This window comes from Anopheles funestus, chromosome 3RL, assembly GCF_943734845.2.
Source record: "Anopheles funestus chromosome 3RL, idAnoFuneDA-416_04, whole genome shotgun sequence".
Taxonomy (NCBI): Eukaryota; Metazoa; Arthropoda; class Insecta; order Diptera; family Culicidae; genus Anopheles; species Anopheles funestus.
In genome coordinates, this window is record NC_064599.1 from 1,834,849 (window position 1) to 1,860,111 (window position 25,263).

Sequence of the window (25,263 nt, forward strand, 5' to 3'; positions counted from 1 at the left end):
TCAAACAATGCTTTAAATTAAAAAAAGGTAAAAAATAATGAAAAAATTGAAAAAATCTATCAATTTGTCAATCCACTAAGGCCCATTTTCGCACCAAGTTTTGCCTATAACTCGGTCGGTATCTAACGGATCTCCAATCTTTGCCTATGGTCGATAGATGGCATCAATGGCTACATTTTCTTCTTGGACGGCCATGCCCTCAGATGTCTGTGCCAGAAGTTATGCGAGGAACCAAGTTCCTTACCCTGTTTGAGAAAATGTAAAATTTTCCTCATTTTCGCACCAAATTTTGCCTATAACTCGGTCGGTATCTAACGGATCTCCAATCTTTGCCTGTGGTCGATAGATGGCATCAATGGCTACATTTTCTTCTTGGACGGCCATGCCCTCAGATGTCTGTGCCAGAAGTTATGCGAGGAACCAAGTTCCTTACCCTGTTTGAAAAAATGTAAAATGTTCCTCATTTTTCTACAATTCAGCAAAATTTTTAAATGTGATATATTTTATTGCGAATTTGTTGCAATAAGTTTCTTTTCACTCAAATATTGCTTTAAATTAAAAAAAGAATAAAAAATCAGAAAAAAAATTTCAAAAAAATTTTCCACTCGAAAATTTCATAAGGGGTACCCCTTGCCATTTTTTTGAGAAATTTAGCAAAATTTAAAAATTTGTTTTATTTTAATGCGAAATTGTTGCAATTAGTTCCTTTTCACTCAAACAATGCTTTAAATTAAAAAAAGGTAAAAAATAATGAAAAAATTGAAAAAATCTATCAATTTGTCAATCCACTAAGGCCCATTTTCGCACCAAGTTTTGCCTATAACTCGGTCGGTATCTAACGGATCTCCAATCATTGCCTGTGGTCGATAGATGACATCAATGGCTACATTTTCTTCTTGGACGGCCATGCCCTCAGATGTCTCTGCCAGAAGTTATGCGAGGAACCAAGCTCCTTACCCTGTTTGAGAAAATGTAAAATTTTCCTCATTTTCGCACCAAATTTTGCCTATAACTCGGTCGGTATCTAACGGATCTCCAATCTTTGCCTATGGTCGATAGATGGCATCAATGGCTACATTTTCTTCTTGGACGGCCATGCCCTCAGATGTCTGTGCCAGAAGTTATGCGAGGAACCAAGTTCCTTACCCTGTTTGAGAAAATGTAAAATTTTCCTCATTTTCACACCAAATTTTGCCTATAACTCGGTCGGTATCTAACGGATCTCCAATCTTTGCCTGTGGTCGATAGATGGCATCAATGGCTACATTTTCTTCTTGGACGGCCATGCCCTCAGATGTCTGTGCCAGAAGTTATGCGAGGAACCAAGTTCCTTACCCTGTTTGAAAAAATGTAAAATGTTCCTCATTTTTCTACAATTCAGCAAAATTTTTAAATGTGATATATTTTATTGCGAATTTGTTGCAGTAAGTTTCTTTTCACTCAAATATTGCTTTAAATTAAAAAAAGAATAAAAAATCAGAAAAAAATTTCAAAAAAATTTTCCACTCGAAAATTTCATAAGGGGTACCCCTTGCCATTTTTTTGAGAAATTTAGCAAAATTTAAAAAATTGTTTTATTTTAATGCGAAATTGTTGCAATTAGTTCCTTTTCACTCAAACAATGCTTTAAATTAAAAAAAGGTAAAAAATAATGAAAAAATTGAAAAAATTTTTCAATTTGTCAATCCACTAAGGCCCATTTTCGCACCAAGTTTTGCCTATAACTCGGTCGGTATCTAACGGATCTCCAATCTTTGCCTGTGGTCGATAGATGACATCAATGGCTACATTTTCTTCTTGGACGGCCATGCCCTCAGATGTCTGTGCCAGAAGTTATGCGAGGAACCAAGTTCCTTACCCTGTTTGAGAAAATGTAAAATTTTCCTCATTTTCGCACCAAATTTTGCCTATAACTCGGTCGGTTTCTAACGGATCTCCAATCTTTGCCTATGGTCGATAGATGGCATCAATGGCTACATTTTCTTCTTGGACGGCCATGCCCTCAGATGTCTGTGCCAGAAGTTATGCGAGGAACCAAGTTCCTTACCCTGTTTGAAAAAATGTAAAATGTTCCTCATTTTTCTACAATTCAGCAAAATTTTTAAATGTGATATATTTTATTGCGAATTTGTTGCAATAAGTTTCTTTTCACTCAAATATTGCTTTAAATTAAAAAAAGAATAAAAAATCAGAAAAAAATTTCAAAAAAATTTTCCACTCGAAAATTTCATAAGGGGTACCCCTTGCCATTTTTTTGAGAAATTTAGCAAAATTTAAAAAATTGTTTTATTTTAATGCGAAATTGTTGCAATTAGTTCCTTTTCACTCAAACAATGCTTTAAATTAAAAAAAGGTAAAAAATAATGAAAAAATTGAAAAAATCTATCAATTTGTCAATCCACTAAGGCCCATTTTCGCACCAAGTTTTGCCTATAACTCGGTCGGTATCTAACGGATCTCCAATCTTTGCCTGTGGTCGATAGATGACATCAATGGCTACATTTTCTTCTTGGACGGCCATGCCCTCAGATGTCTGTGCCAGAAGTTATGCGAGGAACCAAGTTCCTTACCCTGTTTGAGAAAATGTAAAATTTTCCTCATTTTCGCACCAAATTTTGCCTATAACTCGGTCGGTTTCTAACGGATCTCCAATCTTTGCCTATGGTCGATAGATGACATCAATGGCTACATTTTCTTCTTGGACGGCCATGCCCTCAGATGTCTGTGCCAGAAGTTATGCGAGGAACCAAGTTCCTTACCCTGTTTGAGAAAATGTAAAATTTTCCTCATTTTCGCACCAAATTTTGCCTATAACTCGGTCGGTATCTAACGGATCTCCAATCTTTGCCTGTGGTCGATAGATGGCATCAATGGCTACATTTTCTTCTTGGACGGCCATGCCCTCAGATGTCTGTGCCAGAAGTTATGCGAGGAACCAAGTTCCTTACCCTGTTTGAGAAAATGTAAAATGTTCCTCATTTTCACACCAAATTTTGCCTATAACTCGGTCGGTATCTAACGGATCTCCAATCTTTGCCTGTGGTCGATAGATGGCATCAATGGCTACATTTTCTTCTTGGACGGCCATGCCCTCAGATGTCTGTGCCAGAAGTTATGCGAGGAACCAAGTTCCTTACCCTGTTTGAAAAAATGTAAAATGTTCCTCATTTTTCTACAATTCAGCAAAATTTTTAAATGTGATATATTTTATTGCGAATTTGTTGCAGTAAGTTTCTTTTCACTCAAATATTGCTTTAAATTAAAAAAAAGAATAAAAAATCAGAAAAAAATTTCAAAAAAATTTTCCACTCGAAAATTTCATAAGGGGTACCCCTTGCCATTTTTTTGAGAAATTTAGCAAAATTTAAAAAATTGTTTTATTTTAATGCGAAATTGTTGCAATTAGTTCCTTTTCACTCAAACAATGCTTTAAATTAAAAAAAGGTAAAAAATAATGAAAAAATTGAAAAAATTTTTCAATTTGTCAATCCACTAAGGCCCATTTTCGCACCAAGTTTTGCCTATAACTCGGTCGGTATCTAACGGATCTCCAATCTTTGCCTGTGGTCGATAGATGACATCAATGGCTACATTTTCTTCTTGGACGGCCATGCCCTCAGATGTCTGTGCCAGAAGTTATGCGAGGAACCAAGTTCCTTACCCTGTTTGAGAAAATGTAAAATTTTCCTCATTTTCGCACCAAATTTTGCCTATAACTCGGTCGGTTTCTAACGGATCTCCAATCTTTGCCTATGGTCGATAGATGGCATCAATGGCTACATTTTCTTCTTGGACGGCCATGCCCTCAGATGTCTGTGCCAGAAGTTATGCGAGGAACCAAGTTCCTTACCCTGTTTGAAAAAATGTAAAATGTTCCTCATTTTTCTACAATTCAGCAAAATTTTTAAATGTGATATATTTTATTGCGAATTTGTTGCAATAAGTTTCTTTTCACTCAAATATTGCTTTAAATTAAAAAAAGAATAAAAAATCAGAAAAAAATTTCAAAAAAATTTTCCACTCGAAAATTTCATAAGGGGTACCCCTTGCCATTTTTTTGAGAAATTTAGCAAAATTTAAAAAATTGTTTTATTTTAATGCGAAATTGTTGCAATTAGTTCCTTTTCACTCAAACAATGCTTTAAATTAAAAAAAGGTAAAAAATAATGAAAAAATTGAAAAAATCTATCAATTTGTCAATCCACTAAGGCCCATTTTCGCACCAAGTTTTGCCTATAACTCGGTCGGTATCTAACGGATCTCCAATCTTTGCCTGTGGTCGATAGATGACATCAATGGCTACATTTTCTTCTTGGACGGCCATGCCCTCAGATGTCTGTGCCAGAAGTTATGCGAGGAACCAAGTTCCTTACCCTGTTTGAGAAAATGTAAAATTTTCCTCATTTTCGCACCAAATTTTGCCTATAACTCGGTCGGTTTCTAACGGATCTCCAATCTTTGCCTATGGTCGATAGATGACATCAATGGCTACATTTTCTTCTTGGACGGCCATGCCCTCAGATGTCTGTGCCAGAAGTTATGCGAGGAACCAAGTTCCTTACCCTGTTTGAGAAAATGTAAAATTTTCCTCATTTTCGCACCAAATTTTGCCTATAACTCGGTCGGTATCTAACGGATCTCCAATCTTTGCCTGTGGTCGATAGATGGCATCAATGGCTACATTTTCTTCTTGGACGGCCATGCCCTCAGATGTCTGTGCCAGAAGTTATGCGAGGAACCAAGTTCCTTACCCTGTTTGAGAAAATGTAAAATGTTCCTCATTTTTCTGCAATTCAGCAAAATTTTTAAATGTGATATATTTTATTGCGAATTTGTTGCAATAAGTTTCTTTTCACTCAAATATTGCTTTAAATTAAAAAAAGAATAAAAAATCAGAAAAAAATTTCAAAAAAATTTTCCACTCGAAAATTTCATAAGGGGTACCCCTTGCCATTTTTTTGAGAAATTTAGCAAAATTTAAAAAATTGTTTTATTTTAATGCGAAATTGTTGCAATTAGTTCCTTTTCACTCAAACAATGCTTTAAATTAAAAAAAGGTAAAAAATAATGAAAAAATTGAAAAAATCTATCAATTTGTCAATCCACTAAGGCCCATTTTCGCACCAAGTTTTGCCTATAACTCGGTCGGTATCTAACGGATCTCCAATCTTTGCCTGTGGTCGATAGATGACATCAATGGCTACATTTTCTTCTTGGACGGCCATGCCCTCAGATGTCTGTGCCAGAAGTTATGCGAGGAACCAAGTTCCTTACCCTGTTTGAGAAAATGTAAAATTTTCCTCATTTTCGCACCAAATTTTGCCTATAACTCGGTCGGTATCTAACGGATCTCCAATCTTTGCCTGTGGTCGATAGATGGCATCAATGGCTACATTTTCTTCTTGGACGGCCATGCCCTCAGATGTCTGTGCCAGAAGTTATGCGAGGAACCAAGTTCCTTACCCTGTTTGAGAAAATGTAAAATTTTCCTCATTTTCGCACCAAATTTTGCCTATAACTCGGTCGGTATCTAACGGATCTCCAATCTTTGCCTGTGGTCGATAGATGGCATCAATGGCTACATTTTCTTCTTGGACGGCCATGCCCTCAGATGTCTGTGCCAGAAGTTATGCGAGGAACCAAGTTCCTTACCCTGTTTGAAAAAATGTAAAATGTTCCTCATTTTTCTACAATTCAGCAAAATTTTTAAATGTGATATATTTTATTGCGAATTTGTTGCAATAAGTTTCTTTTCACTCAAATATTGCTTTAAATTAAAAAAAGAATAAAAAATCAGAAAAAAATTTCAAAAAAATTTTCCACTCGAAAATTTCATAAGGGGTACCCCTTGCCATTTTTTTGAGAAATTTAGCAAAATTTAAAAAATTGTTTTATTTTAATGCGAAATTGTTGCAATTAGTTCCTTTTCACTCAAACAATGCTTTAAATTAAAAAAAGGTAAAAAATAATGAAAAAATTGAAAAAATCTATCAATTTGTCAATCCACTAAGGCCCATTTTCGCACCAAGTTTTGCCTATAACTCGGTCGGTATCTAACGGATCTCCAATCTTTGCCTATGGTCGATAGATGGCATCAATGGCTACATTTTCTTCTTGGACGGCCATGCCCTCAGATGTCTGTGCCAGAAGTTATGCGAGGAACCAAGTTCCTTACCCTGTTTGAGAAAATGTAAAATTTTCCTCATTTTTCTGCAATTCAGCAAAATTTTTAAATGTGATATATTTTATTGCGAATTTGTTGCAATAAGTTTCTTTTCACTCAAATATTGCTTTAAATTAAAAAAAGAATAAAAAATCAGAAAAAAATTTCAAAAAAATTTTCCACTCGAAAATTTCATAAGGGGTACCTTGCCATTTTTTTGAGAAATTTAGCAAAATTTAAAAAATTGTTTTATTTTAATGCGAAATTGTTGCAATTAGTTCCTTTTCACTCAAACAATGCTTTAAATTAAAAAAAGGTAAAAAATAATGAAAAAATTGAAAAAATCTATCAATTTGTCAATCCACTAAGGCCCATTTTCGCACCAAGTTTTGCCTATAACTCGGTCGGTATCTAACGGATCTCCAATCTTTGCCTATGGTCGATAGATGGCATCAATGGCTACATTTTCTTCTTGGACGGCCATGCCCTCAGATGTCTGTGCCAGAAGTTATGCGAGGAACCAAGTTCCTTACCCTGTTTGAGAAAATGTAAAATTTTCCTCATTTTCGCACCAAATTTTGCCTATAACTCGGTCGGTATCTAACGGATCTCCAATCTTTGCCTGTGGTCGATAGATGGCATCAATGGCTACATTTTCTTCTTGGACGGCCATGCCCTCAGATGTCTGTGCCAGAAGTTATGCGAGGAACCAAGTTCCTTACCCTGTTTGAGAAAATGTAAAATGTTCCTCATTTTTCTGCAATTCAGCAAAATTTTTAAATGTGATATATTTTATTGCGAATTTGTTGCAATAAGTTTCTTTTCACTCAAATATTGCTTTAAATTAAAAAAAGAATAAAAAATCAGAAAAAAATTTCAAAAAAATTTTCCACTCGAAAATTTCATAAGGGGTACCCCTTGCCATTTTTTTGAGAAATTTAGCAAAATTTAAAAATTTGTTTTATTTTAATGCGAAATTGTTGCAATTAGTTCCTTTTCACTCAAACAATGCTTTAAATTAAAAAAAGGTAAAAAATAATGAAAAAATTGAAAAAATCTATCAATTTGTCAATCCACTAAGGCCCATTTTCGCACCAAGTTTTGCCTATAACTCGGTCGGTATCTAACGGATCTCCAATCTTTGCCTATGGTCGATAGATGGCATCAATGGCTACATTTTCTTCTTGGACGGCCATGCCCTCAGATGTCTGTGCCAGAAGTTATGCGAGGAACCAAGTTCCTTACCCTGTTTGAGAAAATGTAAAATTTTCCTCATTTTCGCACCAAATTTTGCCTATAACTCGGTCGGTATCTAACGGATCTCCAATCTTTGCCTGTGGTCGATAGATGGCATCAATGGCTACATTTTCTTCTTGGACGGCCATGCCCTCAGATGTCTGTGCCAGAAGTTATGCGAGGAACCAAGTTCCTTACCCTGTTTGAAAAAATGTAAAATGTTCCTCATTTTTCTACAATTCAGCAAAATTTTTAAATGTGATATATTTTATTGCGAATTTGTTGCAATAAGTTTCTTTTCACTCAAATATTGCTTTAAATTAAAAAAAGAATAAAAAATCAGAAAAAAAATTTCAAAAAAATTTTCCACTCGAAAATTTCATAAGGGGTACCCCTTGCCATTTTTTTGAGAAATTTAGCAAAATTTAAAAATTTGTTTTATTTTAATGCGAAATTGTTGCAATTAGTTCCTTTTCACTCAAACAATGCTTTAAATTAAAAAAAGGTAAAAAATAATGAAAAAATTGAAAAAATCTATCAATTTGTCAATCCACTAAGGCCCATTTTCGCACCAAGTTTTGCCTATAACTCGGTCGGTATCTAACGGATCTCCAATCATTGCCTGTGGTCGATAGATGACATCAATGGCTACATTTTCTTCTTGGACGGCCATGCCCTCAGATGTCTCTGCCAGAAGTTATGCGAGGAACCAAGCTCCTTACCCTGTTTGAGAAAATGTAAAATTTTCCTCATTTTCGCACCAAATTTTGCCTATAACTCGGTCGGTATCTAACGGATCTCCAATCTTTGCCTATGGTCGATAGATGGCATCAATGGCTACATTTTCTTCTTGGACGGCCATGCCCTCAGATGTCTGTGCCAGAAGTTATGCGAGGAACCAAGTTCCTTACCCTGTTTGAGAAAATGTAAAATTTTCCTCATTTTCGCACCAAATTTTGCCTATAACTCGGTCGGTATCTAACGGATCTCCAATCTTTGCCTGTGGTCGATAGATGGCATCAATGGCTACATTTTCTTCTTGGACGGCCATGCCCTCAGATGTCTGTGCCAGAAGTTATGCGAGGAACCAAGTTCCTTACCCTGTTTGAAAAAATGTAAAATGTTCCTCATTTTTCTACAATTCAGCAAAATTTTTAAATGTGATATATTTTATTGCGAATTTGTTGCAGTAAGTTTCTTTTCACTCAAATATTGCTTTAAATTAAAAAAAGAATAAAAAATCAGAAAAAAATTTCAAAAAAATTTTCCACTCGAAAATTTCATAAGGGGTACCCCTTGCCATTTTTTTGAGAAATTTAGCAAAATTTAAAAAATTGTTTTATTTTAATGCGAAATTGTTGCAATTAGTTCCTTTTCACTCAAACAATGCTTTAAATTAAAAAAAGGTAAAAAATAATGAAAAAATTGAAAAAATTTTTCAATTTGTCAATCCACTAAGGCCCATTTTCGCACCAAGTTTTGCCTATAACTCGGTCGGTATCTAACGGATCTCCAATCTTTGCCTGTGGTCGATAGATGACATCAATGGCTACATTTTCTTCTTGGACGGCCATGCCCTCAGATGTCTGTGCCAGAAGTTATGCGAGGAACCAAGTTCCTTACCCTGTTTGAGAAAATGTAAAATTTTCCTCATTTTCGCACCAAATTTTGCCTATAACTCGGTCGGTTTCTAACGGATCTCCAATCTTTGCCTATGGTCGATAGATGGCATCAATGGCTACATTTTCTTCTTGGACGGCCATGCCCTCAGATGTCTGTGCCAGAAGTTATGCGAGGAACCAAGTTCCTTACCCTGTTTGAAAAAATGTAAAATGTTCCTCATTTTTCTACAATTCAGCAAAATTTTTAAATGTGATATATTTTATTGCGAATTTGTTGCAATAAGTTTCTTTTCACTCAAATATTGCTTTAAATTAAAAAAAGAATAAAAAATCAGAAAAAAATTTCAAAAAAATTTTCCACTCGAAAATTTCATAAGGGGTACCCCTTGCCATTTTTTTGAGAAATTTAGCAAAATTTAAAAAATTGTTTTATTTTAATGCGAAATTGTTGCAATTAGTTCCTTTTCACTCAAACAATGCTTTAAATTAAAAAAAGGTAAAAAATAATGAAAAAATTGAAAAAATCTATCAATTTGTCAATCCACTAAGGCCCATTTTCGCACCAAGTTTTGCCTATAACTCGGTCGGTATCTAACGGATCTCCAATCTTTGCCTGTGGTCGATAGATGACATCAATGGCTACATTTTCTTCTTGGACGGCCATGCCCTCAGATGTCTGTGCCAGAAGTTATGCGAGGAACCAAGTTCCTTACCCTGTTTGAGAAAATGTAAAATTTTCCTCATTTTCGCACCAAATTTTGCCTATAACTCGGTCGGTTTCTAACGGATCTCCAATCTTTGCCTATGGTCGATAGATGACATCAATGGCTACATTTTCTTCTTGGACGGCCATGCCCTCAGATGTCTGTGCCAGAAGTTATGCGAGGAACCAAGTTCCTTACCCTGTTTGAGAAAATGTAAAATTTTCCTCATTTTCGCACCAAATTTTGCCTATAACTCGGTCGGTATCTAACGGATCTCCAATCTTTGCCTGTGGTCGATAGATGGCATCAATGGCTACATTTTCTTCTTGGACGGCCATGCCCTCAGATGTCTGTGCCAGAAGTTATGCGAGGAACCAAGTTCCTTACCCTGTTTGAGAAAATGTAAAATGTTCCTCATTTTTCTGCAATTCAGCAAAATTTTTAAATGTGATATATTTTATTGCGAATTTGTTGCAATAAGTTTCTTTTCACTCAAATATTGCTTTAAATTAAAAAAAGAATAAAAAATCAGAAAAAAATTTCAAAAAAATTTTCCACTCGAAAATTTCATAAGGGGTACCCCTTGCCATTTTTTTGAGAAATTTAGCAAAATTTAAAAAATTGTTTTATTTTAATGCGAAATTGTTGCAATTAGTTCCTTTTCACTCAAACAATGCTTTAAATTAAAAAAAGGTAAAAAATAATGAAAAAATTGAAAAAATCTATCAATTTGTCAATCCACTAAGGCCCATTTTCGCACCAAGTTTTGCCTATAACTCGGTCGGTATCTAACGGATCTCCAATCTTTGCCTGTGGTCGATAGATGACATCAATGGCTACATTTTCTTCTTGGACGGCCATGCCCTCAGATGTCTGTGCCAGAAGTTATGCGAGGAACCAAGTTCCTTACCCTGTTTGAGAAAATGTAAAATTTTCCTCATTTTCGCACCAAATTTTGCCTATAACTCGGTCGGTTTCTAACGGATCTCCAATCTTTGCCTATGGTCGATAGATGGCATCAATGGCTACATTTTCTTCTTGGACGGCCATGCCCTCAGATGTCTGTGCCAGAAGTTATGCGAGGAACCAAGTTCCTTACCCTGTTTGAAAAAATGTAAAATGTTCCTCATTTTTCTACAATTCAGCAAAATTTTTAAATGTGATATATTTTATTGCGAATTTGTTGCAATAAGTTTCTTTTCACTCAAATATTGCTTTAAATTAAAAAAAGAATAAAAAATCAGAAAAAAATTTCAAAAAAATTTTCCACTCGAAAATTTCATAAGGGGTACCCCTTGCCATTTTTTTGAGAAATTTAGCAAAATTTAAAAAATTGTTTTATTTTAATGCGAAATTGTTGCAATTAGTTCCTTTTCACTCAAACAATGCTTTAAATTAAAAAAAGGTAAAAAATAATGAAAAAATTGAAAAAATCTATCAATTTGTCAATCCACTAAGGCCCATTTTCGCACCAAGTTTTGCCTATAACTCGGTCGGTATCTAACGGATCTCCAATCTTTGCCTGTGGTCGATAGATGACATCAATGGCTACATTTTCTTCTTGGACGGCCATGCCCTCAGATGTCTGTGCCAGAAGTTATGCGAGGAACCAAGTTCCTTACCCTGTTTGAGAAAATGTAAAATTTTCCTCATTTTCGCACCAAATTTTGCCTATAACTCGGTCGGTTTCTAACGGATCTCCAATCTTTGCCTATGGTCGATAGATGACATCAATGGCTACATTTTCTTCTTGGACGGCCATGCCCTCAGATGTCTGTGCCAGAAGTTATGCGAGGAACCAAGTTCCTTACCCTGTTTGAGAAAATGTAAAATTTTCCTCATTTTCGCACCAAATTTTGCCTATAACTCGGTCGGTATCTAACGGATCTCCAATCTTTGCCTGTGGTCGATAGATGGCATCAATGGCTACATTTTCTTCTTGGACGGCCATGCCCTCAGATGTCTGTGCCAGAAGTTATGCGAGGAACCAAGTTCCTTACCCTGTTTGAGAAAATGTAAAATGTTCCTCATTTTTCTGCAATTCAGCAAAATTTTTAAATGTGATATATTTTATTGCGAATTTGTTGCAATAAGTTTCTTTTCACTCAAATATTGCTTTAAATTAAAAAAAGAATAAAAAATCAGAAAAAAATTTCAAAAAAATTTTCCACTCGAAAATTTCATAAGGGGTACCCCTTGCCATTTTTTTGAGAAATTTAGCAAAATTTAAAAAATTGTTTTATTTTAATGCGAAATTGTTGCAATTAGTTCCTTTTCACTCAAACAATGCTTTAAATTAAAAAAAGGTAAAAAATAATGAAAAAATTGAAAAAATCTATCAATTTGTCAATCCACTAAGGCCCATTTTCGCACCAAGTTTTGCCTATAACTCGGTCGGTATCTAACGGATCTCCAATCTTTGCCTATGGTCGATAGATGGCATCAATGGCTACATTTTCTTCTTGGACGGCCATGCCCTCAGATGTCTGTGCCAGAAGTTATGCGAGGAACCAAGTTCCTTACCCTGTTTGAGAAAATGTAAAATTTTCCTCATTTTCGCACCAAATTTTGCCTATAACTCGGTCGGTATCTAACGGATCTCCAATCTTTGCCTGTGGTCGATAGATGGCATCAATGGCTACATTTTCTTCTTGGACGGCCATGCCCTCAGATGTCTGTGCCAGAAGTTATGCGAGGAACCAAGTTCCCTGTTACCCTGTTTGAAAAAATGTAAAATGTTCCTCATTTTTCTACAATTCAGCAAAATTTTTAAATGTGATATATTTTATTGCGAATTTGTTGCAATAAGTTTCTTTTCACTCAAATATTGCTTTAAATTAAAAAAAGAATAAAAAATCAGAAAAAAATTTCAAAAAAATTTTCCACTCGAAAATTTCATAAGGGGTACCCCTTGCCATTTTTTTGAGAAATTTAGCAAAATTTAAAAAATTGTTTTATTTTAATGCGAAATTGTTGCAATTAGTTCCTTTTCACTCAAACAATGCTTTAAATTAAAAAAAGGTAAAAAATAATGAAAAAATTGAAAAAATCTATCAATTTGTCAATCCACTAAGGCCCATTTTCGCACCAAGTTTTGCCTATAACTCGGTCGGTATCTAACGGATCTCCAATCTTTGCCTGTGGTCGATAGATGACATCAATGGCTACATTTTCTTCTTGGACGGCCATGCCCTCAGATGTCTGTGCCAGAAGTTATGCGAGGAACCAAGTTCCTTACCCTGTTTGAGAAAATGTAAAATTTTCCTCATTTTCGCACCAAATTTTGCCTATAACTCGGTCGGTTTCTAACGGATCTCCAATCTTTGCCTATGGTCGATAGATGGCATCAATGGCTACATTTTCTTCTTGGACGGCCATGCCCTCAGATGTCTGTGCCAGAAGTTATGCGAGGAACCAAGTTCCTTACCCTGTTTGAAAAAATGTAAAATGTTCCTCATTTTTCTACAATTCAGCAAAATTTTTAAATGTGATATATTTTATTGCGAATTTGTTGCAATAAGTTTCTTTTCACTCAAATATTGCTTTAAATTAAAAAAAGAATAAAAAATCAGAAAAAAATTTCAAAAAAATTTTCCACTCGAAAATTTCATAAGGGGTACCCCTTGCCATTTTTTTGAGAAATTTAGCAAAATTTAAAAAATTGTTTTATTTTAATGCGAAATTGTTGCAATTAGTTCCTTTTCACTCAAACAATGCTTTAAATTAAAAAAAGGTAAAAAATAATGAAAAAATTGAAAAAATCTATCAATTTGTCAATCCACTAAGGCCCATTTTCGCACCAAGTTTTGCCTATAACTCGGTCGGTATCTAACGGATCTCCAATCTTTGCCTGTGGTCGATAGATGACATCAATGGCTACATTTTCTTCTTGGACGGCCATGCCCTCAGATGTCTGTGCCAGAAGTTATGCGAGGAACCAAGTTCCTTACCCTGTTTGAGAAAATGTAAAATTTTCCTCATTTTCGCACCAAATTTTGCCTATAACTCGGTCGGTTTCTAACGGATCTCCAATCTTTGCCTATGGTCGATAGATGACATCAATGGCTACATTTTCTTCTTGGACGGCCATGCCCTCAGATGTCTGTGCCAGAAGTTATGCGAGGAACCAAGTTCCTTACCCTGTTTGAGAAAATGTAAAATTTTCCTCATTTTCGCACCAAATTTTGCCTATAACTCGGTCGGTATCTAACGGATCTCCAATCTTTGCCTGTGGTCGATAGATGGCATCAATGGCTACATTTTCTTCTTGGACGGCCATGCCCTCAGATGTCTGTGCCAGAAGTTATGCGAGGAACCAAGTTCCTTACCCTGTTTGAGAAAATGTAAAATGTTCCTCATTTTTCTGCAATTCAGCAAAATTTTTAAATGTGATATATTTTATTGCGAATTTGTTGCAATAAGTTTCTTTTCACTCAAATATTGCTTTAAATTAAAAAAAGAATAAAAAATCAGAAAAAAATTTCAAAAAAATTTTCCACTCGAAAATTTCATAAGGGGTACCCCTTGCCATTTTTTTGAGAAATTTAGCAAAATTTAAAAAATTGTTTTATTTTAATGCGAAATTGTTGCAATTAGTTCCTTTTCACTCAAACAATGCTTTAAATTAAAAAAAGGTAAAAAATAATGAAAAAATTGAAAAAATCTATCAATTTGTCAATCCACTAAGGCCCATTTTCGCACCAAGTTTTGCCTATAACTCGGTCGGTATCTAACGGATCTCCAATCTTTGCCTATGGTCGATAGATGGCATCAATGGCTACATTTTCTTCTTGGACGGCCATGCCCTCAGATGTCTGTGCCAGAAGTTATGCGAGGAACCAAGTTCCTTACCCTGTTTGAGAAAATGTAAAATTTTCCTCATTTTCGCACCAAATTTTGCCTATAACTCGGTCGGTATCTAACGGATCTCCAATCTTTGCCTGTGGTCGATAGATGGCATCAATGGCTACATTTTCTTCTTGGACGGCCATGCCCTCAGATGTCTGTGCCAGAAGTTATGCGAGGAACCAAGTTCCCTGTTACCCTGTTTGAAAAAATGTAAAATGTTCCTCATTTTTCTACAATTCAGCAAAATTTTTAAATGTGATATATTTTATTGCGAATTTGTTGCAATAAGTTTCTTTTCACTCAAATATTGCTTTAAATTAAAAAAAGAATAAAAAATCAGAAAAAAATTTCAAAAAAATTTTCCACTCGAAAATTTCATAAGGGGTACCCCTTGCCATTTTTTTGAGAAATTTAGCAAAATTTAAAAATTTGTTTTATTTTAATGCGAAATTGTTGCAATTAGTTCCTTTTCACTCAAACAATGCTTTAAATTAAAAAAAGGTAAAAAATAATGAAAAAATTGAAAAAATCTATCAATTTGTCAATCCACTAAGGCCCATTTTCGCACCAAGTTTTGCCTATAACTCGGTCGGTAACTAACGGATCTCCAATCTTTGCCTATGGTCGATAGATGGCATCAATGGCTACATTTTCTTCTTGGACGGCCATGCCCTCAGATGTCTGTGCCAGAAGTTATGCGAGGAACCAAGTTCCTTACCCTGTTTGAGAAAATGTAAAATTTTCCTCATTTTCGCACCAAGTTTTGCCTATAACTCGGTCGGTATCTAACGGATCTCCAATCTTTGCCTGTGGTCGATAGATGGCATCAATGGCTACATTTTCTTCTTGGACGGCCATGCCCTCAGATGTCTGTGCCAGAAGTTATGCGAGGAACCAAGTTCCTTACCCTGTTTGAAAAAATGTAAAATGTTCCTCATTTTTCTACAATTCAGCAAAATTTTTAAATGTGATATATTTTATTGCGAATTTGTTGCAATAAGTTTCTTTTCACTCAAATATTGCTTTAAATTAAAAAAAGAATAAAAAATCAGAAAAAAAATTTCAAAAAAATTTTCCACTCGAAAATTTCATAAGGGGTACCCCTTGCCATTTTTTTGAGAAATTTAGCAAAATTTAAAAATTTGTTTTATTTTAATGCGAAATTGTTGCAATTAGTTCCTTTTCACTCAAACAATGCTTTAAATTAAAAAAAGGTAAAAAATAATGAAAAAATTGAAAAAATCTATCAATTTGTCAATCCACTAAGGCCCATTTTCGCACCAAGTTTTGCCTATAACTCGGTCGGTATCTAACGGATCTCCAATCATTGCCTGTGGTCGATAGATGACATCAATGGCTACATTTTCTTCTTGGACGGCCATGCCCTCAGATGTCTCTGCCAGAAGTTATGCGAGGAACCAAGCTCCTTACCCTGTTTGAGAAAATGTAAAATTTTCCTCATTTTCGCACCAAATTTTGCTTATAACTCGGTCGGTATCTAACGGATCTCCAATCTTTGCCTATGGTCGATAGATGGCATCAATGGCTACATTTTCTTCTTGGACGGCCATGCCCTCAGATGTCTGTGCCAGAAGTTATGCGAGGAACCAAGTTCCTTACCCTGTTTGAGAAAATGTAAAATTTTCCTCATTTTCGCACCAAATTTTGCCTATAACTCGGTCGGTATCTAACGGATCTCCAATCTTTGCCTGTGGTCGATAGATGGCATCAATGGCTACATTTTCTTCTTGGACGGCCATGCCCTCAGATGTCTGTGCCAGAAGTTATGCGAGGAACCAAGTTCCTTACCCTGTTTGAAAAAATGTAAAATGTTCCTCATTTTTCTACAATTCAGCAAAATTTTTAAATGTGATATATTTTATTGCGAATTTGTTGCAATAAGTTTCTTTTCACTCAAATATTGCTTTAAATTAAAAAAAGAATAAAAAATCAGAAAAAAATTTCAAAAAAATTTTCCACTCGAAAATTTCATAAGGGGTACCCCTTGCCATTTTTTTGAGAAATTTAGCAAAATTTAAAAAATTGTTTTATTTTAATGCGAAATTGTTGCAATTAGTTCCTTTTCACTCAAACAATGCTTTAAATTAAAAAAAGGTAAAAAATAATGAAAAAATTGAAAAAATTTTTCAATTTGTCAATCCACTAAGGCCCATTTTCGCACCAAGTTTTGCCTATAACTCGGTCGGTATCTAACGGATCTCCAATCTTTGCCTGTGGTCGATAGATGACATCAATGGCTACATTTTCTTCTTGGACGGCCATGCCCTCAGATGTCTGTGCCAGAAGTTATGCGAGGAACCAAGTTCCTTACCCTGTTTGAGAAAATGTAAAATTTTCCTCATTTTCGCACCAAATTTTGCCTATAACTCGGTCGGTTTCTAACGGATCTCCAATCTTTGCCTATGGTCGATAGATGGCATCAATGGCTACATTTTCTTCTTGGACGGCCATGCCCTCAGATGTCTGTGCCAGAAGTTATGCGAGGAACCAAGTTCCTTACCCTGTTTGAAAAAATGTAAAATGTTCCTCATTTTTCTACAATTCAGCAAAATTTTTAAATGTGATATATTTTATTGCGAATTTGTTGCAATAAGTTTCTTTTCACTCAAATATTGCTTTAAATTAAAAAAAGAATAAAAAATCAGAAAAAAATTTCAAAAAAATTTTCCACTCGAAAATTTCATAAGGGGTACCCCTTGCCATTTTTTTGAGAAATTTAGCAAAATTTAAAAAATTGTTTTATTTTAATGCGAAATTGTTGCAATTAGTTCCTTTTCACTCAAACAATGCTTTAAATTAAAAAAAGGTAAAAAATAATGAAAAAATTGAAAAAATCTATCAATTTGTCAATCCACTAAGGCCCATTTTCGCACCAAGTTTTGCCTATAACTCGGTCGGTATCTAACGGATCTCCAATCTTTGCCTGTGGTCGATAGATGACATCAATGGCTACATTTTCTTCTTGGACGGCCATGCCCTCAGATGTCTGTGCCAGAAGTTATGCGAGGAACCAAGTTCCTTACCCTGTTTGAGAAAATGTAAAATTTTCCTCATTTTCGCACCAAATTTTGCCTATAACTCGGTCGGTTTCTAACGGATCTCCAATCTTTGCCTATGGTCGATAGATGACATCAATGGCTACATTTTCTTCTTGGACGGCCATGCCCTCAGATGTCTGTGCCAGAAGTTATGCGAGGAACCAAGTTCCTTACCCTGTTTGAGAAAATGTAAAATTTTCCTCATTTTCGCACCAAATTTTGCCTATAACTCGGTCGGTATCTAACGGATCTCCAATCTTTGCCTGTGGTCGATAGATGGCATCAATGGCTACATTTTCTTCTTGGACGGCCATGCCCTCAGATGTCTGTGCCGGAAGTTATGCGAGGAACCAAGTTCCTTACCCTGTTTGAGAAAATGTAAAATGTTCCTCATTTTTCTGCAATTCAGCAAAATTTTTAAATGCGATATATTTTATTGCGAATTTGTTGCAATAAGTTTCTTTTCACTCAAATATTGCTTTAAATTAAAAAAAGAATAAAAAATCAGAAAAAAAATTCAAAAAAATTTTCCACTCGAAAATTTCATAAGGGGTACCCCTTGCCATTTTTTTGAGAAATTTAGCAAAATTTAAAAATTTGTTTTATTTTAATGCGAAATTGTTGCAATTAGTTCCTTTTCACTCAAACAATGCTTTAAATTAAAAAAAGGTAAAAAATAATGAAAAAATTGAAAAAATCTATCAATTTGTCAATCCACTAAGGCCCATTTTCGCACCAAAATTTGCCTATAACTCGGTCGGTATCTAACGGATCTCCAATCATTGCCTGTGGTCGATAGATGACATCAATGGCTACATTTTCTTCTTGGACGGCCATGCCCTCAGATGTCTCTGCCAGAAGTTATGCGAGGAACCAAGCTCCTTACCCTGTTTGAGAAAATGTAAAATTTTCCTCATTTTCGCACCAAATTTTGCCTATAACTCGGTCGGTATCTAACGGATCTCCAATCTTTGCCTATGGTCGATAGATGGCATCAATGGCTACATTTTCTTCTTGGACGGCCATGCCCTCAGATGTCTGTGCCAGAAGTTATGCGAGGAACCAAGTTCCTTACCCTGTTTGAGAAAATGTAAAATTTTCCTCATTTTCGCACCAAATTTTGCCTATAACTCGGTCGGTATCTAACGGATCTCCAATCTTTGCCTGTGGTCGATAGATGGCATCAATGGCTACATTTTCTTCTTGGACGGCCATGCCCTCAGATGTCTGTGCCAGAAGTTATGCGAGGAACCAAGTTCCTTACCCTGTTTGAAAAAATGTAAAATGATCCTCATTTTTCTACAATTCAGCAAAATTTTTAAATGTGATATATTTTATTGCGAATTTGTTGCAATAAGTTTCTTTTCACTCAAATATTGCTTTAAATTAAAAAAAGAATAAAAAATCAGAAAAAAATTTCAAAAAAATTTTCCACTCAAAAATTTCATAAGGGGTACCCCTTGCCATTTTTTTGAGAAATTTAGCAAAATTTAAAAATTTGTTTTATTTTAATGCGAAATTGTTGCAATTAGTTCCTTTTCACTCAAACAATGCTTTAAATTAAAAAAAGGTAAAAAATAATGAAAAAATTGAAAAAAATTTTCAATTTGTCAATCCACTAAGGCCCATTTTCGCACCAAGTTTTGCCTATAACTCGGTCGGTATCTAACGGATCTCCAATCTTTGCCTGTGGTCGATAGATGACATCAATGGCTACATTTTCTTCTTGGACGGCCATGCCCTCAGATGTCTGTGCCAGAAGTTATGCGAGGAACCAAGTTCCTTACCCTGTTTGAGAAAATGTAAAATTTTCCTCATTTTCGCACCAAATTTTGCCTATAACTCGGTCGGTTTCTAACGGATCTCCAATCTTTGCCTGTGGTCGATAGATGACATCAATGGCTACATTTTCTTCTTGGACGGCCATGCCCTCAGATGTCTGTGCCAGAAGTTATGCGAGGAACCAAGTTCCTTACCCTGTTTGAGAAAATGTAAAATTTTCCTCATTTTCGCACCAAATTTTGCCTATAACTCGGTCGGTATCTAACGGATCTCCAATCTTTGCCTGTGGTCGATAGATGGCATCAATGGCTACATTTTCTTCTTGGACGGCCATGCCCTCAGATGTCTGTGCCGGAAGTTATGCGAGGAACCAAGTTCCTTACCCTGTTTGAGAAAATGTAAAATGTTCCTCATTTTTCTGCAATTCAGCAAAATTTTTAAATGCGATATATTTTATTGCGAATTTGTTGCAATAAGTTTCTTTTCACTCAAATATTGCTTTAAATTAAAAAAAGAATAAAAAATCAGAAAAAACATTCAAAAAAATTTTCCACTCGAAAATTTCATAAGGGGTACCCCTTGCCATTTTTTTGAGAAATTTAGCAAAATTTAAAAATTTGTTTTATTTTAATGCGAAATTGTTGCAATTAGTTCCTTTTCACTCAAATAAACACTGGCGGTTCCCTTCGTTCAACTAGTCGCAACACTTATTAGGCGGTATTCTTTCTTCGGTAGAATACCGATCGAAAGCTGACCAGACGCATTCGGTCGGCGAAAATGTGACGTTCAAATTAGTACTTTTTGAAATGTTTGTAACAAGAGAACATGACTGGTAGCAGGTAACACGTACCAAGCGCAGCTCTGTGGATTGCATACCTCTTCGGCGCATATCCCTTAGTGGTTATAAACGTTAATTTGACCATAACTGTCATGTGGGAGAACCATTGTGCAAGTAACGAATAGTAACGCTTTTGCGCCTAAAGGTATGCAATCCGCAGTGCTGCATAGTAACGGTTTAACCGGTAGTTGCTTCCTGCTACCATTCATGCTCTCTTGTTACAAAAATTTCAAAAAGTGTTAATTTTCCACTCGAAAATTTCATAAGGCCTCACCATGTTTTTGAGCAATTTAGCAAAGTTTATAAATTTGATATATTTTACTGCAAAATTGTTGCAATTAGTTTCTTTTCCCTCAAATAATGCTTTAAATTAAAAAAAGAATAAAAAATTACAAGAATGGAAAAATTTGTAAAATTTTATTTTGTAATGATTTCAGTCGTTTTAAACGTTTACTGTCCCTTAATTACGCTTCCAAAAGCAGGAACATTCTGTCCAGTTACCTGTATCAGTTATCCTATGTAATTTCATTAAATGCATGAATAAATCAATTTTATGAAGTTCATACATACATTGTTATTCTACGATCTTTGTCAGAGCCCTTAAATTAAAGGGTGTTAGCCCAACTCATACAATTTAGGCACAAATTACGTCCTGTGATCTTGAATAATTAGAAAACCCAAAACTTTTTTTGACATATGGATTGATTTTATAAATCGTTAAATCGCTCGATTTAGTTCATTGATCAGAAAAGGCTCGAAGATGAAATGCTAAAGATTTTTTCAACTCTCACCTATTTGCACTGAACCATGATGAAATCCGTGTTCCTTTGCACTACAATCTGTTTCACATGTTCTGGTAATAGCTTCTTGCGCATAACTAGAAAAAAACACACTTTAAATAATGATGTTTGTCTTTTTTACACATTCCTCACATGTTGACCATGTTAAACGTTGTAAGGAAATTCATAAAAAAATCACACACACTATTACTTTGCATCATTCATTGAATCTCTCTTGCTTTCTCTTCTTTCTCACAAAACACCGCGCATGGAAATATGTTGCTTTAGTAGAAAACAGGAAAACCAGAGAGCAGAAGCGGAGATATTCAATCAATATATTTTACAGCTTTCTAAAAACATGCTTCGAACACACACACAAGTACGAGTAGTTACTAATTTATGTGTCGATTGTATGAGAACGGACCTAGATTTTTATTATTTTTACAGATGGAAGAATTAAAACAATGCTTTTCGTCCTTCTATGTTCAAATCTTCACATTCAGCTGGATGTGTCTCGATTGACGACGAAAAGCAAAACAGTAGAAACGTAATCACAGGGGTGATACTAATCGGAATAGGGTACACTGCACTGCTGTTAAATTAACATTCCACGGTTTTAGAAGGACTAATTCACCTACATTTGCTCGATACACTTGATCCTTTACGCTATTACTCGAACACAGGGTATAGCACTAAAGCGTTTTGCCTTATCCTGGATACGCGAATAATCAAATAGCGCACTAGCTAGCACATCACTGCGGAAATAAATCGTCTCTTCATAACACACTGTAGGAAATGTACGCAGTGAGACTCGCATGAAATGGGAACAGGAACTGTTAGTGTAAAAGAGTCGTTTGTAACTTGGGTAAACCAATGGCACAACATTATGCTATCATTCTAGTCGGATTGTTCGTTTTTCAATCGTTCTCTCTCGGTCCAGCCACAATCGCGCAATGCTGCTAGCATTTTCATTCAAAAATCGCTTGCGCCGCAGAGAAGGAAGCGACTCTCCGGAGAGTTTGTGCGGCAAGACTCTGGACACGTTTTTGGGGGAGAAATGTTGCTGAAAGGATAGGATTGCTGGTGGTGAGTAGTGTTAGTAGAGTTTACTGCAGAATTTTTACATTGTTTAAGGACACGTGAAGCAACCAGCATGATTGCAGAGAGTGCAAGAGATGCAGAAGTAATGTGTTGCTGCTGCAGCAGAATTGACACACGTGTGTATTGGTACAAAGAATCAGCTGTTGGTTGACTCTAGGAGAGTGTAAACAAAAACAGAATCGAACAATTTATTGGTTGCACTAAAGGTTATGGTTATTAGTTTGATCTGTGGAAAAGTGTATACTCAGCTGTTTTTCAATTTAAGGAAAACCTACTCTCCTTATATCCTTACATTTTAACAGTATGTTTTGTGAAAAAGAAAAGAGAAGAAAGATGTTTATTCAACTAAACTAACATGTACATTGGATAAATTTCATCTCATTAGATACTCATTAGAATAAACACAAAATACAAGACACGTGGAGAAAATATGTGTGTGCCAACGGTTGAGACACGTGAAAAACACGTGCTGAATTAATTTGTTACTACAATGCACACGAAATCGAAACGAAAAGATAATTGCTATACTAATGTAGTATTTATCATACTCGTAACATTTCCAATGGATTGGTAAGTACCATTGAAGAATTGGAAAAAAGAAAATCCAATTGCAAATGCCAAATTGTCGAAAGCATGGAGATTTGATCATCTTGGTCACGTTGCTGAGAAAACAATCGTATGGTATAAACGGCATGACAGTCAGCGGTGTGGATAGGAAAACGTGCCAAACAAACATCGACACAACATAAAGGAAAGAGATGACCGTGAAAATTTAATATAAAAGACAGAGAAACGGTGATAAGCATAGATCATGCTAAAGAGTAAGAGGAAGAAAACATTCCTTCGCTAAATTGTGCGTGTGTGCGGATGCGGGGAATACTTGTGGCAAAATTATCGTGCTTTTGCCGTTGTACCTTCACTGAGCAAGCAAGGAATTGGAGCCTGTGGTGCTAATTTTATCAACGCTTTGAAAAGTATTACTCTGCTTATATTTATTTTCAACTTGCTTACATTTATTCATTGAACAATTCTCGCTGTACATACAGGTAGCTATCCCGGACTGTTGAAATGGCACCTAACGCAGCGGAACCACTGGCCAGGCCTGCAACCACATCAACTGGCATTAATGCCATTTTGCTAGGACCGCCCGGGTCCGGCAAAGGAACACAGGTAGATTTGTTTAACCTTGAACGTGTTGTATGCTGCCTTGAAATCGTGTCGCAAAATCCTCGTAACTCAACCGCGTACGTGTGCTAATTGGTTGATAAAGAAGTGTTCCAGAAGTAGTATCTCCGTTTGATTACATAATGCAAATCATGTTGCCGTGGGCGATTTAAATCAGTGATAATCAACAAGAAGAATTCTACGAACAAAAATCTGTCTGGTGTGCATCACATGTTGGAGGTGTGTAACATTGGTCGCTTTCTGACGGTGCGACATCTGATGATGGGGGGGTGGCTAGACGGGGCAACCTTTGCCTCGTCTCGGTTGATGAAGTGACGTCCTACGAATGAAAGCGAAAGTGCCGCGGAGATTATAGCGCAAGTGACCGATAGGGTAGGATTAAAGCGAAGCGCGCTACACCGGCCAAGCTCAACCGGCTTAAGTACGTTTCTGTTCACGTGTGGCACGGAAACGGTTTCGAGCGTTACGCAAACATTAACCTTTACACCTTACGGCTCATGCCTCGGATGAATTTTAATTCAACGCTTTTATTTTTGTTTCTGTTCTTCCGTGTATTTTTAGGCGCCGCTGCTAAAAGAGAAATATTGCGTATGTCACTTGTCTACGGGAGATATGCTGCGAGCGGAGATAGCCGCCGGGTCCAAGCTTGGTGCACAGCTGAAAAAGGTGATGGATGAGGGCAAGCTGGTTTCGGATGAGTTGGTGGTGGACATGATCGATTCCAACCTGGACAAACCGGAATGTCGCAATGGATTTTTGCTGGACGGTTTCCCCCGGACGGTAGTGCAGGCGGAGAAGTTAGACAGTCTGCTGGAAAAGCGTAAAACTGGCCTGGATGCGGTAATTGAGTTCGGCATCGACGATAGTCTGCTGGTGCGACGCATCACCGGTCGGTTGATCCACCAGGCAAGTGGTAGATCGTACCACGAAGAATTTGCACCACCAAAGGTCCCGATGTGCGACGACGTGACCGGCGAACCGTTGATGCGGCGTAGTGACGACAATGCGGACGCGTTAGTGAAGCGACTGGACGCATATCACAAGCAAACGAAACCATTAGCCGATTATTACGCACTGCGAGGGTTGCATTTCCGCGTGGACGCAGCCAAAAGTGCATCGGACGTGTTTGGTAATATCGACAGCATCTTTACCAAGCAGCGGGCACATCGATTGAGCTTGTAAAGGCAGCTGCATTCGGCACACGACAACGGATGACACTCGGAACATGCAACCAGCTAACTACCTGTGACTTCTTTTACATTACTTTTAAATTTAACACTAACGTCGCTGTTTGACGGGTGCTTCGCATTTCCCACCATTATGTCACGACCATATGTGTACACTGGTAGTAAGAGTTTAAAGTTCTTGTTGTTCAACAATAAAACGAGAAAAGCAATCAATGTCAACAAGTAGTAGCTAATCGTTTTTAAAACTACCAGACTACCAGCAAAGAAAGAAAATCTGTATCGATTGGAAATTTCGTCGTTGTACAATGAACAATTGCAGGATATGTGAGATCAACGCCATCTTAACCGATAGGCTGCTGATAGCCAACAGTGATAGATCGTCTATCATTATCTGTGATAATATGCGAAACCAGCGATAAAATAATAAGGGATAGTCGATAAGGATTTCAACGCACGGATAGAGAGCACAAAAGTTCACCTTTTTTGTTGTTATTTTAATTATATTTTACTTGCACTCGTTCCGTTCTATCTTTTACAAAGATGTCCAATTTTATAACTTAAACTGTTTGCTTGCACAAATAAATGTCTGCTATTGCCCTTTTGCTACACTACACAGATCGAAGCTAGATATAAGCCACATAAAACAGCAGTGTGTGTACTGTATTGCTTAGTTTATGCGTTTACCAAGATAAATATGTATGACATGATATTAATTCCAGCAAGCTAAGCAGATTTCCGGTACTCGGTTGTTGGATTAAG

The 25,263-nt window shown here is 36.2% G+C and overlaps 2 protein-coding genes across 7 annotated transcripts in view; one reads left to right on the forward strand and one right to left on the reverse strand.

Moving 5' to 3' along the window:
• Nucleotides 1–22,137, reverse strand: part of LOC125767271 (chondroitin sulfate N-acetylgalactosaminyltransferase 1) — a 32,331-nt gene extending 10,194 nt beyond the window's left edge. For 2 of the 5 annotated variants that reach the window (XM_049433689.1, XM_049433688.1), the window contains exons 1-2: nt 21,670–22,137; nt 21,044–21,129 (exon numbers count right to left, since the gene is read on the reverse strand). The gene's annotated coding sequence lies outside the window, so the exon portion shown is untranslated. Of the gene's footprint in view, nt 1–21,043; nt 21,314–21,669 lie in introns of all 5 variants that reach the window. The other 3 variants (XM_049433687.1, XM_049433685.1, XM_049433690.1) reach the window with 2 other exon arrangements.
• Nucleotides 22,138–22,766: 629 nt separating this feature from the next.
• Nucleotides 22,767–24,729, forward strand: LOC125767293 (adenylate kinase). 2 transcript variants are annotated; one of them, XM_049433731.1, is made up of 3 exons: nt 22,767–23,106; nt 23,179–23,302; nt 23,879–24,729. In XM_049433731.1, exons 2-3 carry the CDS (start codon nt 23,201–23,203, stop codon nt 24,497–24,499), a joined length of 723 nt encoding a protein of 240 aa, XP_049289688.1. In that variant the 5' UTR covers nt 22,767–23,106; nt 23,179–23,200; the 3' UTR covers nt 24,500–24,729. The 2 variants fall into 2 exon arrangements, with proteins under 2 accessions (XP_049289688.1, XP_049289689.1); XM_049433732.1 differs by lacking the exons at nt 22,767–23,106; nt 23,179–23,302 and adding an exon at nt 23,327–23,536.
• The last annotated feature ends 534 nt before the right edge of the window (nt 24,730–25,263 follow it).

Bases quoted from the DNA above. Each gene is read 5' to 3' on its own strand.
- LOC125767293 (XM_049433731.1), top strand. From the start codon at position 23,201: ATGGCACCTAACGCAGCGGAACCACTGGCCAGGCCTGCAACCACATCA. The intron at 23,303-23,878 runs GTAGATTTGTTT...GTGTATTTTTAG, and splicing joins GGTCCGGCAAAGGAACACAG to GCGCCGCTGCTAAAAGAGAA.